Source organism: Heterodontus francisci, chromosome 3 (assembly GCF_036365525.1).
Source record: "Heterodontus francisci isolate sHetFra1 chromosome 3, sHetFra1.hap1, whole genome shotgun sequence".
Lineage (NCBI taxonomy): Eukaryota > Metazoa > Chordata > Chondrichthyes > Heterodontiformes > Heterodontidae > Heterodontus > Heterodontus francisci.
This window is the reverse complement of record NC_090373.1, coordinates 102,709,931-102,729,634: the sequence shown is the minus strand read 5'-3', so window position 1 is coordinate 102,729,634 and position 19,704 is coordinate 102,709,931. Positions and strand designations below refer to the sequence as shown.

Genomic DNA, 19,704 nt, shown 5'->3' with positions numbered 1-19,704 from the left:
CACCTCCATAAAATTCAGCCCTTTAACTCCAACCCTACTGTCCTGCATCACCGCCACCCCCTCCCCACCCCACCATTCCACCGAGAGCATTGTTTAACTGAATCGTACCATATTTAACATATTGCACCAATGGACCTCTCTGATGGCATAGTCAGAAACCCTAAAATATGATAGTTTAGCACAATTATTGGGGGGAGGGGGGATGAGTGGGGTGGGGGAGAGGAAATTGTGCTGTGGATTTTGCATCCATTAGGAACTCGATTGAGACTGTTCAGACTTATTTTACTTCCAGCCCTTAGAGAAAGAAGACTTTAAAATTTATCCCAAAAGTCAAAGGTTAGATTCAGACAAGGGCCTAGAATTTCTTTGGAGCTGCTCCTGTTCCACTTCTTTAATTTTGTACATGTGAAAGGGGTTTCTGCCAGACCTCTGATGAAGTTATGGTAGAGGAGCAGGAGCAGCTCCATGGAAATTCCCGACCAAGATTTCTGGAATGAGAAGGTAGCATGTTAGCCGAGAGTGACTCCTAATCCATAATTTTGTTCCTCATTTTGTCCAGAATTAAACTTTTAAACAATTGCTTCTGCACTTACAGAATTTTGGTCAGTGTCAACTGTTCCATGTAAATTTCAACAGCAATCACCAAGTGATGAAATTATAACTTATTCCTTGTTCCCAGAAAAGCACAATTAGAAATGAAAATCAGACAAGTCTCATAGAGGTCCCCTAATAATGCAACTGGGAAATTTACTATTCAATGCAGAACTGAACTGTACAGACCAGGAACAGTCCAAATTTAATTGCTGGTCTAAGCCAAGTTGGATTATCTCATTTTGAGTTGGCACTAGGGGCATTACAACTAAACTCAATAAACCTGGTACAGTGGGAGGGGGGTGGAAGGGTGCCTGCTTCTCATTGTTATTTAGCCACTACTGATGAAAAATTTGCCTATGTGGAACAACTGGACTTTCTGTTGTATAGAATATTGGTACTTAGTATTTAGGTTTATACCTGGGTGCGGACTGAGGGCATCCATTATATGTAAAGCCTCAACACAGCATAAATCAGCACCTGTGGGGGGTGGGGAAAGACAAAATTTGATTTAAAATATGAAACAAAAAGATCTTGAACAATTTTACTTATTCATTTACAGTGCACTGTGAAGTAAGTGAGTGGAATGCTTGGAGTCCCTGCACAAAGCGAGGGAAGACATGTGGTTTCCGGAGAGGCAGTGAGTCAAGGAAGCGAGGCATTGTGCAGTTTCCCTCAGCACATGGCAACCCCTGTCCAAAAAACACTGAGACAAGGAAATGTACTGTGCAGAAAAAACGATGCCCTATAGGAGAAAAAGGTAAGAGGTTCCCTGCAAGGGCCAGCCTGGCTCCCAAGGTGAGATAGTGGGTGACTGCAGTAACTAAGTCCATAATTTTATCATATTAGAACAACAAATGCCTCAAATAACTGAGCCTACCAATGCATGGTACCAATGCTATTACCATTTACTATTGTCAGGACTGCATGCTGCGCTAACTAATAGTTAACTAGGAAAGTAACTATTTGCTTTTTTATTTGAATAACTAGTAAATTATTACTCTTTTAATATCTAATTGCAATGCTTTCTGTACTTTTGCTGATGAAAGACCATGTAATCTCAGGCTTATGGCAAACACATGTGCAATGTTACGCAAAGTAGGAATCCTGTTGAAGTGGCCTGAACAACATCTGAAGTGACTATAAAAAGCTGCAGTAATCAACAAATTACTAGCTACTAGCAATTAATAACACATGTTACATCTATGCACTGGAAGCAAACTGTTTAGTAAAAGCAGACTACTTGCATCATGCTTCCCGGAATGACTATAACACAGTTTGCTGCCTTTATTCAGATAACTCAGGGTGGTTTTGTTGCATACCTGTACCTTACAGTGTTGTGAAAATAGGTCTTGAAGCAGCTTTTGAAGGAGAGTTTTCAAAGGATCAATGAAGAAGAGAACTGCCAACTGTACTTTCTAAACATAAAATACATTGTTACCCGACCTACATCTTTAGTGTCACAAGATTTGGAAATACTTTCTTTGTAAGCCAATAGCCTAGCAACTGGAAGGTAACCCATGTGCCGGAACAGGCAGACCTGTGACACACCCAATATTGGCCTCATTTACATAAGACCAGGAGCTCTTCAGCAAATAAAATTTGAATTTTTGGCCATTGCATCATTGGCAGCAACCTTTAATTAGGTCCTGGGAAGAGGATGGGGAGGGGACCCAGTTCCACATTCAGATAAGTATTTTTAAAAACATACGTTTTTGGTGGTGATCTCCAGGACGTCTGGTGAGGCTGCATGTCGACTAGATTACTTTGAAAGGATTGGGCCCAGTGCCAGCAGCGTTCTGGGCAGCCCAATTTCAGGAAGGGGACTGGAAACAGTCTTTAAGCTCCTTATTTCCATATTTCAAAATGTTACCAGGTTTTATGTTATTCTAATAGCAAAATAACTGACGCAAGTTGGGTGAGCACTTCCAAGTAAAAAATGTTTTAAAGAAAATGATACACACACACATATATACAATATATATGTACATACACAAGTACATATATAAAACATATATAAATAAATACCTTTATCGTGAACAGTCTATTTACCATTTATGGCCCTGATATTTACGGAGAGGTGGGAAGGGAGTGGGTCACGTATCTGTGGCCAGGAAACCTGGACCTCATTAACATGGCAGTCATGTGTGGCGGGAAGGCATGTGGTTGGGGATGGTTCCTGACAATCGGAGAAGATCGGGGGATTCGTGGGGGTGCTCAGATTGTGGCAACAAGGAGGGAGGGAGGATTGCAGGGGAAGAGATTGCAGGTGGAGAAGATTTTGGGAGGGAGAGATCATAGGAACAGAGAGATTGTAGAGAGGGAGAGATCACAGGGAAGTGATTGTGGAGAAGGAAAGATCACAGGGTCAGCTGATGGCGAGGGTGAGTTCATGGGGAGTAGTAGGTCATGGGCATCAGCTGATTGCGAAGGCAGGGGGGAGAGATCATGGTGAGGCAGCAACCATAGTAGGTTGGACGATCGCTGGCAGGAAGTGATCACAGCAGAGGGTTTGCTTGAGGGACCGGGAGAAGCACTCCTGGTCCTCCTGACCCACAAACAGTGCTGGGAAAGCAATTACTTGCTGGAGCTGACAGTTCCAGCCTCCTATTAGCTGCTAGGTTTCCAGACCCCTGGGAAATCTGGCTCATCGCTGTTAAAGTCAAGTGGCCCTCAAAATCTGAGGAATAGAGCATTATTTAAATAATATAATCACTGACCGCCTCTCCGGAGCAGTTTACTCCAATAGCCCCAAACCCAAAGTTGGGGGACGGAAGGGTTAAAATATCCGCCAATCATTTGAAGCTTTTCATCACATCTTACTTCAGACAACTATTTGCATTTCAGAGTTAAAATAGGACATTCTACTCATCACTGATCAGTTTTGGGCACAGATATGCAATTTTCAATTAAAAGGGAGAATTGGGAGTGGAGAAAGATCAACTTTCCAAATTACCTTCTATTTTATTTTATTTCTTATTTATCTGTGAGGTTGTTGATTTTGGATTAAATGAATCCTAAAGTATGCCTATTTCAAGTACATTTTGCTGCAGAATCACACAATAGCTCACCTGTAATGCTCTATCAGAGTCTGTGCAGTTCTTATTCACTGGAATTACACCTGAAGTTAATTTTTTTGCATTAAAGTGCAGTTGTCCAGACTAATTTTGATGAAAGCCACATTAAACCACATCTTGTGCTGCAATCAGAAAAATGGAAGATTCCCAACTTGCAAAGAGAGGGGATTCCTAACTTGTAAAGATAGTTTTTTTTTATTCATTCATGGGATGTGGGTGTCACTGGCTAGGCCAGCATTTATTGCCCATCCCTAATTGCCCTTGAGAAGGTGGTGATGAGCTGCCTTCTTGATCCGCTGCAGTCCATGTGAGGTAGGTACACCCACAGTGCTGTTAGGAAGGGAATTCCAGGATTTTGACCCAGCGACAGTGAAGGAACGGCGATATAGTTCCAAGTCAGGATGGTGTGTGACTTGGACGGGAACTTGCAGGTGGTGGTGTTCCCATGCATCTGCTGCTCTTGTCCTTCGAAGTGGTAGAGGTCGCGGGTTTGGAAGGTGCTGTCGAAGGAGCCTTGGTGCGTTGCTGCAGTGCATCTTGTAGATGGTACACACTGCTGCCACTGTGTGTCGGTGGTGGAGGGAGTGAATGTTTGTGCATGGTGTGCCAATCAAGCGGGCTGCTTTATTCTGGATGGTGTCGAGCTTCTTGAGTGTCATTGGAGCTGTACCCATCCAGGCAAGTGGAGAGTATTCCATCACACTCCTGACTTGTGCCTTGTAGATTGTGGACAGGCTTTGGGGAGTCAGGAGGTGAGTTACTCGCCGCAGGATTCCTAGCCTCTGACCTGCTCTTGTAGCCACGGTATTTATATGGCTACTCCAGTTCAGTTTCTGGTCAATCGTAGCCCCTAGGATGTTGATAGTGGGGGATTCAGCAAGGGTAATGCCATTGAATGTCAAGGGGAAATGGTTAGATTGCCTCTTGTTGGAGATGGTCATTGCCTGGCACTTGTGTGGCGCGAATGTTGCTTGCCACTTATCAGCCCAAGCCTGGATATTGTCCAGGTATTGCTGCATTTCTAGATGGACTGCTTCAGTATTTGAGGAGTTGCGAATGGTGCTGAACATTGTGCAATCATCAGCGAACATCCCCACTTCTGACCTTATGATTAAAGGAAGGTGAAGATGTTTGGGCCGAGGATACTACCCTGAGGAACGCTTGCAGTGATGTCCTGGACCTCAGATGATTGACCTCCAACAACCACAGTCATCTTCCTTTGCGCTAGGTATGAGTCCAATCAGCAGAGAGTTTTCCCCCTGATTCCCATTGACCTTAGTTTTGCTAGGGATCCATGATGCCATACTCGGTCAAATGCTGCCTTGATGTCAAGGGCAGTCGCTCTCACCTCACCTCTTGAGTTCAGCTCTTTTGTCCATGTTTGAACCAAGGCTGTAATGAGGTCAGGGGCTGAGGATCACTGAGCAGGTTATTGCTAAGCAAGTGCTGCTTGATGGCATTGTTGATGAAACCTTCCATCACTTTCCTGATGATTGAGAGTAGACTGATGGGGCGGTAATTGGCCGGGTTGGACTTGTCCTGCTTTTTGTGTACAGGACATACCTGGGCAATTTTCTACATTGCAGGGTAGATGCCAGTGTTGTAGCTATACTGGAACAGCTTGGCTAGGGGTGCGGCAAGTTCTGGAGCACAGGTCTTCAGTACTATTGCGGGAATATTGTCAGGACCCATAGCCTTTGCAGTATCCAGTGCCTTCAGTCGTTTCTTGATATCACGCGGAGTGAATCGAATTGGCTGAAGTCTGGCATCTGTAATTCTGGGGACTTCAGGAGGGGGCCGAGATGGATCATCAACTCGGCACTTCTGGCTGAAGATTGTTGCAAATGCTTCTACCTTATCTTCCGCACTGATGTGCTGGTCTCCCCCATCATTGAGGATGGGGACATTTGTGGAGCCACCTCCTCCAGTTAGTTGTCTAATTGTCCACCACCATTCACGGCTGGATGTGGCAGGACTGCAGAGCTTAGATCTGATCCATTGGTTGTAGGATCCTTAGCTCTGTCTATCGCATGCTGCCTACACTGTTTGGCATGCAAGTAGTCCTGTGTTGTAGCTTCACCAGGTTGACACCTCATTTTGAGGTATGCCTGGTGCTGCTCCTGGCATGCCCTCCTGCACTCTTCATTGAACCAGGGTTGGTCTCCTGGCTTGATGGTAATGGTAGAGTGGGGAATATGCCGGGCCATGAGGTTACAGATTGTGGATGAGTACAATTCTGCTGCTGCTGATGGCCCACAGCGCCTCATGGATGCCCAGTTTTGCATTGCTAGATCTGTTCGAAATCTATCCCATTTAGCACGGTGATAGTGCCACACAACACGATGGATGGTATCCTCAATGTGAAGGCGAGACTTCGTCTCCACAAGGACTGTGCGGTGGTCACTCCTACCAATACAGTCATGGACAGAAGCATCTGTGGCAGGCAGATTGGTGAGGACAAGGTCAAGTATGTTTTTCCCTCGTGTTGGTTCCCCCACCACCTGCCGCAGACCCAGTCTAGCAGCTATGTCCTTTAGTACTCGGCCAGCTCGGTCAGTAGTGGTGCTACCGAGCCACTCTTGGTGATGGACATTGAAGACACCCACCCAGAGTACATTTTGTGCCCTTGCCACCCTCAGTGCTTCCTCCAAATGGTGTTCAACATGGAGGAGTACTGACTCATCAGCTGAGGGAGGGCGATAGGTGTTAATCAGTAGGAGGTTTCCTTGTCCATGTTAGACCTGATGCCATGAGACTTCATGGGCTCCAGAGTTGATGTTGAGGAATCCCAGGGCAACTCCCTCCCTACTGTCCACTGGTAGACCACTGTCCCACCACCTCTGCTGGGTCATCTTGCCAGTGGGATAGGACATTCCCAGGGATAGTGATTGTAGTGTCTGGGACATTGTCCGTAAGGTATGATTCCGTGAGTATGACTATATCAGGCTGTTGCTTGACGAGTTTGTGGGACAGCTCTCCCAACTTTGGCACAAGCCCCCAGATGTTAGTAAGGAGGACTTTACAGGGTCAACAGGGCTGGGTTTGCCATTGTCGTTTCCGGTGCCTAGGTCGATGCCGGGTGGTCCGTCCGGTTTCATTCCTTTTCATTGACTTTGTAGCGGTTAGGTACAACTGAGTGGCTTGCTAGGCCATTTCAGAGGGCTTGTAAGAGTTAACCACATTTGGTGCTGCACCCATCCAGGCAAATGGTTCTGGAGTCGTATGTAGGCCAGACCAGGTAAGGACAGCAGATTTCCTTCCCTAAAGGACATTAGTGAACCAGATGGTTTTTTTTTACAACCATCGACAATGGTTTCATGGCCATCATTAGCCTAGCTTTTAATTCCATATTTATTAATTAATGTCTTCAATACAAATGAAGTCTCAACATGTATGAAGTGTCTACCAAATGCATAAGCTCAGGGCATGAGAGAGAAAACACTGGATTTTCGGAATCAAATACATAATATAAGAATCCATATTCTGTAGTAATATGTGAATCTTACTGTATATCTCAATCAGTGAACCCAGCCTTTCCAGCTCGTATTCAGAATGGAATTTAATTGGAACTATTTAATTCATACAGTTATTTTTAATTCAGAGCTAAACTCATAGAATAGGTACAGCAGTTCAATAGCTGCACTTTTCAAGGCCTCAGAACTACATATACCTACACAATTGCTTCTTCCAACACAAACTTATACATCCTGTGCAAAATGATTGCAAAATTTCCATCAATTTCTTATATTCGTTCGTGGGATGTGGGTGTCACTGGCTAGGCCAGCATTTATTGCCCATCCCTAATTTCCCTTGAGAAGGTGGTGGTGAGCTACCTTCTTGAACCACTGCAGTCCTTGGGGTGTAGTTAGACCAGCAGTGCTGTTAGGAAGGGAGTTCCAGGATATTGACCCAGTGACAGTGAAGGATTGGTGATATCGTTCCAAGTCAGGATGGTGTATGGTTTGGAGGGCAACTTGCAGGTGATGGTGTTCCCATGTATCTGCTCTCCTTGTCCTTCTAGGTGGTAGCGGTCATGGGTTTGGAAGGTGCTGTTGAAGGAGACTTGGTCAGATTCTGTAGTACATCTTGTAGATGGTACACACTGCTGCCACTGTGTGTCAGTGGTGAAGAGAGTGAATGTTGAAGCTGGTGGATGAAGTGTCAATCAAGCGAACTGCTTTGTCCTGGATAGTGTTGAGCCTCTTAAGTGTTGGTGGTGCTGCACCCATTCAGGCAAATGGAGAGTATTCCATCACATTCCCAACTTGTGCCTTGTAGATGGTGGACCGGCACTGGGCAGACAAGAGGTGAGTTACTCGCTGCAGAATTCTCAGCCTCTGACCTGCTCTTGTGGCAACTGTATTTGTAGAATCAAAGAATCATAGAAAGTTTAAGGCACAGAAAGAGGCCACTTGGCCCATCATGTCTGTGCCGGCTGAAAAACAATCCACCTATCCTAATCTCACCTTCCAGTATTTGATCCATAGCCCTGCAGCTTACGGCACCTGAGATGCATATGCAGACTCCTTCTGAATGAATTGAGGGTCTCTGCCTCAACTACTCTTTCAGGTAGTGAGTTCCAGACCATCACCACCCTCTGGGTGAAAAAGCTTTTCCTCACCTCCCCTCTAATTTTTCTACCAATTACTTTAAATCTATGCTCCCTGATCACTGACCTCTCTGCTAAGGTGAATAGACCCTTCACCTCCACTCTATCCAGGCCCCACAAAATTTTGCAGATTTCAATCAGATCTCCCCTCAGCCGTCTCTGTTCCAAGGAGAACAATCCTAGCCTAACCAATCTTTCCTCATAACTGCATTTTTCCAGTCCTGGCAACATCCTCGTAAATCTCCTCTGTACTCTCTCTCGTGCAATTACATCCTTTCTGTAATGAGGTCACCAGAACTGCACACAGTACTCAAGTCGTGGCCTAACCAATGATTTATACAGTTCCAGCATAACCTCCCCACTCTTGTATTCTATACCGCGACTAATAAAGGAAAGGATTCCATATGCCATCTTAACCACCTTATCGACCTGTCCTGCTACCTTTAGGGATCTGTGGACATTCACTCCAAGGTCCCTCACTTCCTCTACACTTCTCAGTATTTTACCATTAATCATGTATTCCTTTGCCTTGTTTGACCTCCCAAAATGTGTCACCTCACACTTCTCCAAGTTAAATTCCATTTGCCACTTTTCTGCCCATCTGACCAGACCATCAATATCTTCCTGCAGCCTACAGCTATATACCACACGGCCAATCTTTGTGTCATCCGCAAACTTCTTGACCATGCCCCCTACATTTATGTCCAAATCATTAATATACACCACAAAAAGCAGGGGATCAGTACTAAGCCCTGCAGAATGCCACTGGAAACAGCCTTCCAGTCGCTAAAACAACCATCAACAATTACCCTTTGTTTCCTGCCACTGAGCCAATTTTGTATCCACCTTGCTACATTTCCCTGGATCCCATGGGATTTTATTTTTTTAACCAATCTGCCATGTGGAACCTTGTCAAAAGCCTTGCTAAAATCCGTGTAGACCACATCGACTGCACGACCCTCATCTATCTTCCTTGTTACTTCTTCAAAAAGTTCAATCAAGTTGGTCAGACAAGATCTTCCCTTAACAAATCCATGCTGACTATCCTCTTAGTTTGCTCAGTTTGCTTACCCACTGTTTTTTTCATGTTTGCACTTGTGGTTGTTCAATTTTCAGTCCGTTAACACCCTATCTGTACTAATGCTTTGTCTTTCAACACACCATTAACAAATTGTTTGCCTTTGCTCCACGACCTTCTGGTCAGCTATTCTGTGACCTAGTCCTATTTACACCTTCTCCTTTGTTATCTCTTGCCCCACCCCCGCTTTACTTGCTTATAACCTTTTACAATTCTAATATTTGCTAGTTCTGAAGAAGGGTCACTGACTTGAAACGTTAACTCTGCTTCTCTCTCCACAGATGCTGCCAAACCTGCTGAGTATTTCCAGCATTTCTTGTTTTTATCTTGATTAACCTGTGCCTTTCTCAGTGACAGTTTATCCTGTCTCAGAATAGATTCCAATAATTGGTCCACTACTGAGGTTAGACTGACTTGCCTGTAATTATTCAGTCTATCCTTCGCTCCATTTTTAAACAGAGGTACAACGTTAACAATTCCCCAATCCTCCGTCACCACATCTGTATCCAGTGAGGATTGGAAAATGATGGTCAGACCCTCTGTTATTTCCTCTCTTGCTTCTTTTAACAGCCTAGGATACATTTCATCTGGCCCTGGTGATTTATCAACTTTCAAGGATGCTAATCCCATTACTACTTCCTCTCTCCCTATGTTTATCACATCTAATACTTCACACTCTTCCTCCTTAAATACAATATCTACATCATCCCCCTCTTTTGTGAAGACAGACACAAAGTATTCATTAAGAACCATACCAATATCTTCCACTCCTTAGTTATCCTCGTACTCTTAATGTATTGATAAAACATCTTTGGGTTCACCTTGATTTTGCTTGCCAATATTCTTTCATGCCCTCTCTTTACTTTCCTAATTTCCTTTTTGATTTCACCCCTCTACTTTCTATACTCCTCTTGGATTTCTGTCATATTGAGTTCTCGATGTCGGACATAAGCTTCCCTTTTCTGCCTTATCTTACCTTGTAGGTTCCTTGACATCCATGGAGCTCTAGAGTTGGACACCTCACCCTTTTTCTTTGTGGGAACATGTTTATCCTGAACCCCTTGAATCTCCCCTTTGAATGCCCCCCACTGTTCTGACACTGATTTACCTTCAAGAGCTGTTTCCAGTCCACTTTCGCTAAATCACTCCTGAGTTTATTAAAATTGGCCTTGCCCCAATTGAGAACTAACTCCTGTTCTATCCTTGTCCTTTTACATAAAAATGACTGAATTATGATCACTACCACCAAAATGCTCTCCCACTGCCACTCCTTCCACCTGCCCATCTTCATTTCCTCAAACTAAGTCTAAAACTGTGCCCTCTCTTGTTGGGCTTGCTACATACTGGCCGAAAAAGTTCTCCTATGTGCATCTCAAGAATTCTGTTCCCTCAATTCCTTTCACACTGAAACTATCCCAGTTAATATTCTTTTCTTCTTTTGGGCCTCCTTATCTCGAGAGACAATGGATATGCGCCTGGAGGTGGTCAGTGGTTTGTGAAGCAGCGCCTGGAGTGGCTATAAAGGCCAATTCTGGAGTGACAGGCTCTTCCACAGGTGCTGCAGAGAAATTTGTTTGTCGGGGCTGTTGCACAGTTGGCTCTCCCCTTGCGCCTCTGTCTTTTTTCCTGCCAACTGCTAAGTCTCTTCGACTCACCACAATTTAGCCCTGTCTTTATGGCTGCCCGCCAGCTCTGGCGAATGCTGGCAACTGACTCCCACGACTTGTGATCAATGTCACACGATTTCATGTCGCGTTTGCAGACGTCTTTATAGCGGAGACATGGACGGCCGGTGGGTCTGATACCAGTGGCGAGCTCGCTGTACAATGTGTCTTTGGGGATCCTGCCATCTTCCATGCGGCTCACATGGCCAAGCCATCTCAAGCGCCGCTGACTCAGTAGTGTGTATAAGCTGGGGGTGTTGGCTGCTTCAAGGACTTCTGTGTTGGAGATATAGTCCTGCCACCTGATGCCAAGTATTCTCCGAAGGCAGCGAAGATGGAATGAATTGAGACGTCGCTCTTGGCTGGCATACGTTGTCCAGGCCTCGCTGCCGTAGAGCAAGGTACTGAGGACACAGGCCTGATACACTCGGACTTTTGTGTTCCGTGTCAGTGCGCCATTTTCCCACACTCTCTTGGCCAGTCTGGACATAGCAGTGGAAGCCTTACCCATGCGCTTGTTGATTTCTGCATCTAGAGACAGGTTACTGGTGATAGTTGAGCCTAGGTAGGTGAACTCTTGAACCACTTCCAGAGCGTGGTCGCCAATATTGATGGATGGAGCATTTCTGACGTCCTGCCCCATGATGTTCGTTTTCTTGAGGCTGATGGTTAGGCCAAATTCATTGCAGGCAGACGCAAACCTGTCGATGAGACTCTGCAGGCACTCTTCAGTGTGAGATGTTAAAGCAGCATCGTCAGCAAAGAGGAGTTCTCTGATGAGGACTTTCCGTACTTTGGACTTCGCTCTTAGACGGGCAAGGTTGAACAACCTGCCCCCTGATCTTGTGTGGAGGAAAATTCCTTCTTCAGAGGATTTGAACGCATGTGAAAGCAGCAGGGAGAAGAAAATCCCAAAAAGTGTGGGTGCGAGAACACAGCCCTGTTTCACACCACTCAGGATAGGAAAGGGCTCTGATGAGGAGCCACCATGTTGAATTGTGCCTTTCATATTGTCATGGAATGAGGTGATGAGACTCAGTAGCTTTGGTGGACATCCGATCTTTTCTAGTAGTCTGAAGAGACCACGTCTGCTGACGAGGTCAAAGGCTTTGGTGAGATCAATGAAAGCAATGTAGAGGGGCATCAGTTGTTCACGGCATTTCTCCTGTATCTGACGAAGGGAGAACAGCATGTCAATGGTCGATCTCTCTGCACGAAAGCCACACTGTGCCTCAGGGTAGACGCGCTCGGCCAGCTTCTGGAGCCTGTTCAGAGCGGCTCGAGCAAAGACTTTCCCCACTATGCTGAGCAGGGAGATTCCACGGTAGTTGTTGCAGTCACCGCGGTCACCTTTGTTTTTATAGAGGGTGATGATGTTGGCATCGCGCATGTCCTGGGGTACTGCTCCCTCGTCCCAGCACAGGCATAGCAGTTCATGTAGTGCTGAGAGTATAGCAGGCTTGGCACTCTTGATTATTTCAGGGGTAATGCTGTCCTTCCCAGGGGCTTTTCCGCTGGCTAGAGAATCAATGGCATCACTGAGTTCCGATTTGGTTGACTGTATGTCCAGCTCATCCATGACTGGTAGAGGCTGGGCTGCATTGAGGGCAGTCTCAGTGACAGCATTCTCCCTGGAGTACAGTTCTAGGTAGTGCTCAACCCAGCGGTCCATCTGTTTGCGTTGGTCAGTGATTATGTCCCCCGATTTACATTTGAGGGGGGGTAATATTGGGTAATATCCCAGTTAATATTGGGGTAATAAAATCCCCTATTACTGCTCTTCTATCTCCCTCTGACTGTTTGGGGGTCTATAGTACACTCCCAGCAGTATGATTTCCCCTTTTGTGTTCCTTAGCTCAATCCATATGGCTGCATTTGATGAACCTTCCAACGTATCATCCCTTCTCACAGCTGTAATTGTTTCTTTCACCAAAATTGCCACTCCCCCTCCTTTCTTGTCCCTCTCCCTGTCGCGTCTGAAAACCCTGTATCCAGCAACGTTGAGCTGCCATTCCTGTCCCTCCTTAAGCCATGTTTCTGTAATAGCTATGATATCATACTGCCACGTGTCTATCTATGCCCTTCGGTCAGCTGCTTTATTTGCTATACTCCTTGCATTGAAATAGATACCGTTGTGCACTGCCAAACTCTTTTATTTTCTAACCTTTGTTTCCTCTGTCTTCCAGACTCATCCATTAATTTTCCGCCTTCCATTTTAAGTTCTGATTTTGTCCCAACTGAGTCTACCCTCAGGCCCCATTCCCCTGCCAAACTAGTTTAAACCTTCCCCAACAGCACTAGCAAAATGTCCCGCAAGGAACTCCATCCCAGCTCTGTTCAGGGGTAACCCGTCCGGCCTGTACAGATCCCATCTCCCCCAGAGCCAGTCCCAATGTCCCAGGAATCTAAAGCCCTCCCTCCTGCAACATTTTTCCAGCCACGCATTCATCTGTCTTATCCTTCTATTTCTATACTCACTTGCGTGTGGCACTGGGAGTAATCCAGAGATGACTACTTTTGCCATCCTGCTTGCTAATTTCTTACCTAGCTCCCTAAATTCTGACTGCAAGACCACATCCCTCTTTCTACCTATGGTTCTTATGTGGACCACAACTGCTGGCTGTTCACCCTCTCCCTTCAGGATGCTATGCAGCCCTTCAGTGACATCCTTGACCCTGGCACCAGGGAGGCAACACACCATCGTGGATTAACGTCTGCGGCCACAGAAATGCCTGTCTGTTCCCCTGACAATTGATTTACCTATCACAATGGCTCTTCCTGTCTTCCCTGTACCCTCCTATGTAGCTGAGCCAGCCATAGACTTGGCTCTGGCTGCACTCCCCAGAAGCATCACTTTCCTCAGTATTCAGAACTGAATACCTGTTGGAAAGTGAGTTGCACTCAGGGGTCTCCTGCACTCCCTGCCAGATTCTTTTTGACTGTCTGGTGGTCGCCTATTCCCTCTCTCCCTGCATACTTTTAAGCTGTGGGATGATCACATCTATAAACGTGTTATCCACATAGCTCTCATCCTCCTGAATGCACCACATTGTCACCAGCTGCCGCTCAAGTTCCAAAACCCAGAGCTCAAGCTGCTTCAATTGACGATGCTTCCTGCACAAATGGTTCTCCAAGATATGGGAAGCATCCTGGAGCTGTTACATAGCACAGGAGGTGCACTCTCGAGGTTGAAGCACCCATGCTATTTCTTTATTTATTAGTTGACCCTTTGCTACTGCTAAAAAAAAAACTTACCAATACTACAAGAACTTAGAATTATTAATAAAATCTTACTAGTACTGATAAATCCTGCTAGAAATTAATACAGTTCGCTAGTTAAAATAAACCTTACTCAAAAATAATACCAGCTACTCACTTGTTCATTATTATTAAGCTATTTACACACATATCCTAACAGTAGTGTCCTAACCCAGCTATTTAGAGTTATTCCCTAACAACAATCACCTTGCAGCTTTCCTGTTATGCCACTGCTCACTTTTTTCAAACTCTTTTGGATTCCTCTCCACTGCTGTCCAGAAGGTAAGTGTTGTTGGCCGCAATCCTCGGGCTCTATTTATTCACTCCTCGCTCCATGTTCTTCCTGCCGGTCTGCACCTCGCCGCTGCTCTCCCGGAAGGTAAGTGCTCTAGGCCATGATCGTTGGGCTCTATTTATCCGCTCCTCACTCCGTGTTTTTCTCACAGGTCCGCTTCTCTCCCAGCACATAGCAAGAATTGGCTGATGGCACTGGATACTGCAAAGGCTATGGGCTTCAGTTCAGCTTCTGATCAATGGTAACCCCCAGGATGTTGATAGTGGGGAATTCAGCGATGGTAATGCCATTGAACAACAAGGGGAGATGGTTAGATTCTCTTGTGCTTGAGATGGTCATTGCCTGGCACTTGTGTGGCACGAATGTTACTTGCCACTTATCAGTCCAAGCCTGGATGTTGTCCAGGTCTTGCTGCATCTGGACATGGGCTGCTTCAGTATCTGAGGAGTCGCAAATGGTGCTGAACATTGTGCAATCATCAGCGTACATCCCCACTTCTGACCTTATGGTGGAGGGAATGTCATTGATGAAGCAGCTGAAGATGTTTGGGCCAAGGACACTATCCTAAGGAACTCCTGCAGTGATGTCCTGGGACTGAGATGATCGACCTCCAACAACCACAGCCATCTTCCTTTGTGCTAGGTATGACTCCAACCAGCCGGGAGTTTTGCCCCTGATTCCCATTGACTCCAGTTTTGCTCAGGCTCCTTGATGCCATACTCGGTCAAATGCTGCCTTGATGTCAAGAGCAATCACTCTCACCTCACCTGTGGAGTTCAGCTCTTTTGTCCAAGTTTGGACCAAGGCTGTAATGAGGTCAGGAGCTGAGTGGCCCTGGCAGAACCCAAACTGAACATCAGTGAGCTGGTTATTGCTGAGCAAGTGGCACTTGTTAGCACTGTTGACGACACCTTCCATTATTTTACTGATGATCGAGAGTAGACTGATGGGGTGGTAATTGGTCGTGTTGGATTTGTCCTGCTTTTTGTGCATAGGACATACCTGAGCAATTTTCTACATTGCCGGTTAGATGCCAGTGCTGTACTGGAACAGCTTGGCTTGGGGTGCAGCAAGTTCCGATGCACAAGTCTTCAGTACTATTGCCAGAATGTTGTCAGGGCCCATAGCCTTTGCAGTATTTAGTGCCATCAGCCATTTCTTGCTACCACATGATGTTAATCGGATTGGCTGTTGATTGAAATCTGTGATGCTGGTGACCTCAGGAGGAGGCCGAGATGGATCATCCACTCAGCACTTCTGGCTGAAAATAGATACAAATGCTTCAGCCTTGTCTTTTGCACTGATGTGCTGGGTTCTCCCATTGTTGAGGATGAGGATATTTGTGGAGCCTCCTCCTTCTGTCAGTTGCTTAATTATCCACCACCATACATGACTGGATGTGGCAGGATTGCAGAGCTTAGATCTGATCCGTTGGTTGTGGGATTGCTTAGCCCTATCTATTGCATGCTGCTTCCGTTGTTTGGCATGCAAGTAATCCTGTATTGTAGCTTCACCAGGCTGACACCTCATTTTGAGGTATGCCTGGTGCTGCTTCTGGCATGCCCTCCTGCACTCTTCATTGAACCAGGGTTGATCCTCCGGTAATGGTAGAGTGAGGGATATGCCAGGCCATGAGGTTACAGATTGTGGTTGAATATAATTCTGCTGCATCTCATGGATGCCCAGTTTTGAGTTGCTAGATCTGTTCTAAATCTATCCCATTTAGCATGGTGGTAGTGCCATACAACATGCTGGTGGGTATCCTCAATGGGAAGACGAGACTTTATCTCCACTCTGACCAATATTATCATGGACAGATAGATCTGTGACAGGTAGATTGCTGAGGATGAGGTCAATTAGGTTTTGTCCTCTTGTGGGTTCCCTCATCACTTGCCACAGACCGTAACTTGCAGTTACGTCCTTTAGGACTCGGCCAGCTTGGTCAGTGGTGGTGCTACTGAGCCACTCTTGATGTCCCCCACCCAGAGTACATTTTGTGCCCTTGATACCCTAATTGGTGTTCAACGTGGAGAAGCACTGATTCATCAGCCTAGGAGGGTGTGGGGAGGGGGGGGTGTGCGGGGGTTGCGGCGATAGGTGGTAATCAGCAGGAGGTTTCCTTGCCCATGTTTGACCTGATTCCACGAGAACTCATGGGGTCCAGAGCCAATATTGAAAACTCCCAGGGCAACTCCATGCCACTCTATACCACTGTGCCGCCACCTCTGGTGGGTCTGTCCTGACGGTGAGACAGGACATACCCAGGGATGGTGGTATCTCAAACATTGTCTGTAGGATATGACTATGTCAGGCTGTTGCTGGACTCGGATTCTGAATTAGAAACATTCTGCACAATTGATTGCTTGTACCAGAAATAACTCATTTTTATTACACACTTGGCAATAGCCTTGAATTGTTCTGCTCAGGTTATTGCAAAGACCTGCCTGTGTAAATTTCACTAGTGCAGGAAATTCCATTGAATGTTTCCACTTTTCCTGAAAATATCAGGATGCTATTAAAATTCTTGTTATTTCCTTATTACTGCAGAGTGAACTACTGATAACCATAGGCCTTGAAATTTCTCAGGTTGTGATCCTGACGGTTAAGACTGATGCTGACCTCCAGTGCTGGCTCTGCTGAGTTTGTTGCACCAGTTGGAGGGCATGCTATTTGCAAGGATCAGGCTTGCGCACTTCAGTTATGCCTCCAGTGCCTGCTTTTCCATGCCTGCTGGACATTCTGGTGCCTGTCCATTGGAGAGGAGGAAAAGGTGGGGGTGTTGGTGGGGAGATGTGGGTGTAGGATGGGTGCTCAGGCCATGATATTTTCAGACCGCTGGGACCCTTAAGGAAATTTGGAGCCTATGTTTCTTGACATTCATGTACTCTAGGGCTCCAGTACAGTACTGAGGGAGTGCTGCATTGTTGGAGGTGCCGTCTTTTGGATGAGACATTAAACCAAGGCCCATCTGCCCTCACAGGTGGATGTAAAAGTTTCCATGGCACCATTTCAAAGAAGAACAGTGAAGCTTCCCTCTATCCTTGCCCAATATTTATCTATGAATCAACATCATTAAGAAGAAACAACTATCTGGTCATTATCATACTGCTGTTTGTGGGGGCTTGCTGTGTGCAAATTAGCTGCTGTGTTTCCTACATTATAACTGTCTGTTCTACCATACCATTTCATTCAACAACTAGTCTGTGTATGTTATATGTGAGGATAAGTCCTTAATTAGTGGGAAGGATTAGTGGTGAATGGATGCTGGTACTGTTCTATGTGGAAACATACAGGTTACGAAGCTACAATGGGACAGGAATTTTAGAAGTGTAATAGTACATTCCTGTAGGTAAGCCAACTTTATTTCATAAATTCACATTCATTTTATGCAAGCACAATCTATTGTAATGACTGTTATCATTTCAGAAATATTGTTTGAGAGGCCAATACACTCTAAACATGGGTGATAATGAATTGAAAAACTTTGCAGAAGTAAACTTCAGACATGTCTGTAGCCTGCCTAAATAAGAGAATCCATCTGGCAGTAGAATTTAAATCTTAAAACTGTAAAGCGTATTCCCCGATTCCTCCTTTTGGAGCCTGAATGCTTTTAAAATGCTCTGTATAAGATGAGCTGACATAGGAAGCTGTAGCTTTTTTTCCCCTGGAATTCTAATGTTACTACTCTGCAGTAAATGTAGTTCAGAGCAATCTCAGCATAATTTATGTGATTCATTTGAGACCTTCTCAGAGATTTTGAACCAAAACCAGTTGAAATGATTTCAAGTCTAGTACATGTAGAGACATTCTGGTAACCTCCAGTGTGTGCACACTCATAAAGCAGCCAGCACACAGTCTCATTGAAAGAGTGGAGTTTTGACAGGAATCACTTTAACAATTAACAAAAAGGAAGGTGCGTGCATTAAATCTACTTTAAGTCAAGCACTTTTAATTGAGTTCGGTCCCAAATTTAGAAATAATCTATAATCAAAAGGTTAGATGTAAACATGACTAGCAGAACTAATGAAGCAATATTTTTACAGCACAAACCACATTCTAAGTCACCAAAGAAACTAAAGCAAAAGGGACTTGCCTGGTCTTAGCCAAGTTGCTGCTTAGTAATCTAATACTTTTTGATAAAGATTGCAGATTACTTGCTGCCACAATAAGATTTGACAAATGGGTCCCTGGCTTATATTCCTAGAACTGTGTCAAATACTGCTGGAAGAGGCAGGGAACCCAGCCAAGAGCACTCAAACCTCAAAAGTTATGCATTAAGATAGATCCTATTCAATCCAAGAAGGGTGTTATGCATTGCAGCAGCCTATAAAATCAAAATAGTAAGAAATTACAATTTCATTCTGCAGGTTTGAAATATTATGAATTAAATAAAAACAGCCACTGGCAGAGTTCAGCTGAGTTATTTCCCAAAGGTGCAAACGAAAGTTAATAAATCTTGCAGCTGCAATGCCCAGTGTTTAACTTTTTATGGTGTAATTGGCAATGAATTGTAAAAATACTAAAGGGTGTTTTATGTCTGTAATTTAACCTTTCTGTGGCGCAGTTCTTGTCTTAAATTTCCCTTCAGTATAAAAGAAAAACATCTGAATTCCCAGGCGAGACCCTGGTCCAGTCAAATTATGACTAGGTCAGAGTGCTTGCAGGCTGGAGCTGGGGTATGTTGGTAGCACTGTGCACTATCGCAGCTGCAAGTATAGGTAATGGACACCAGTGTAGTTAATGACCTTTCTCTCATGATTATCCAGCAGGCTGCAGCCTTTTAAAATTAACTCAAAACTAATTACTGTATCCTTTGAGCTGTAGTGTTTATATTTCACATACGCTGAAGGGGTCAAAGCTTGAACTTACCAAAAGTGAACTGCATACAATTTAAACTCAGCATGTCCTCAGGGTTCTGCTGTTTACCTCTTAGTTTTTGTCAGGAATATGCTTTATTAATTTTGGTCTGGAACATTTTGTTTTAAGCATTGAATCTAATTATCTGAATAGTCACTAGACCGGAACAGATCTTAGTGGAGCACTTCTTATGGGGGGGAGGGAAGGGGTCAATGTACTAATTCTTTTTCCCCTAACATTATATTCCAAACCGTAATCTTGCAGGGTGCCTCTTA

General features: G+C 45.0%; 1 protein-coding gene across 1 annotated transcript in view; it reads left to right on the top strand.

Annotated features, from left to right (window-relative positions):
• Positions 1 to 19,704, top strand: part of rspo3 (R-spondin 3) — a 126,880-nt gene that overhangs the window by 22,093 nt on the left and 85,083 nt on the right. The window contains exon 4 of the mRNA XM_068018205.1: positions 1,154 to 1,351. Coding sequence (XP_067874306.1) covers positions 1,154 to 1,351 — 198 coding nt within the window. The remainder of the gene's footprint in view (positions 1 to 1,153; positions 1,352 to 19,704) is intronic.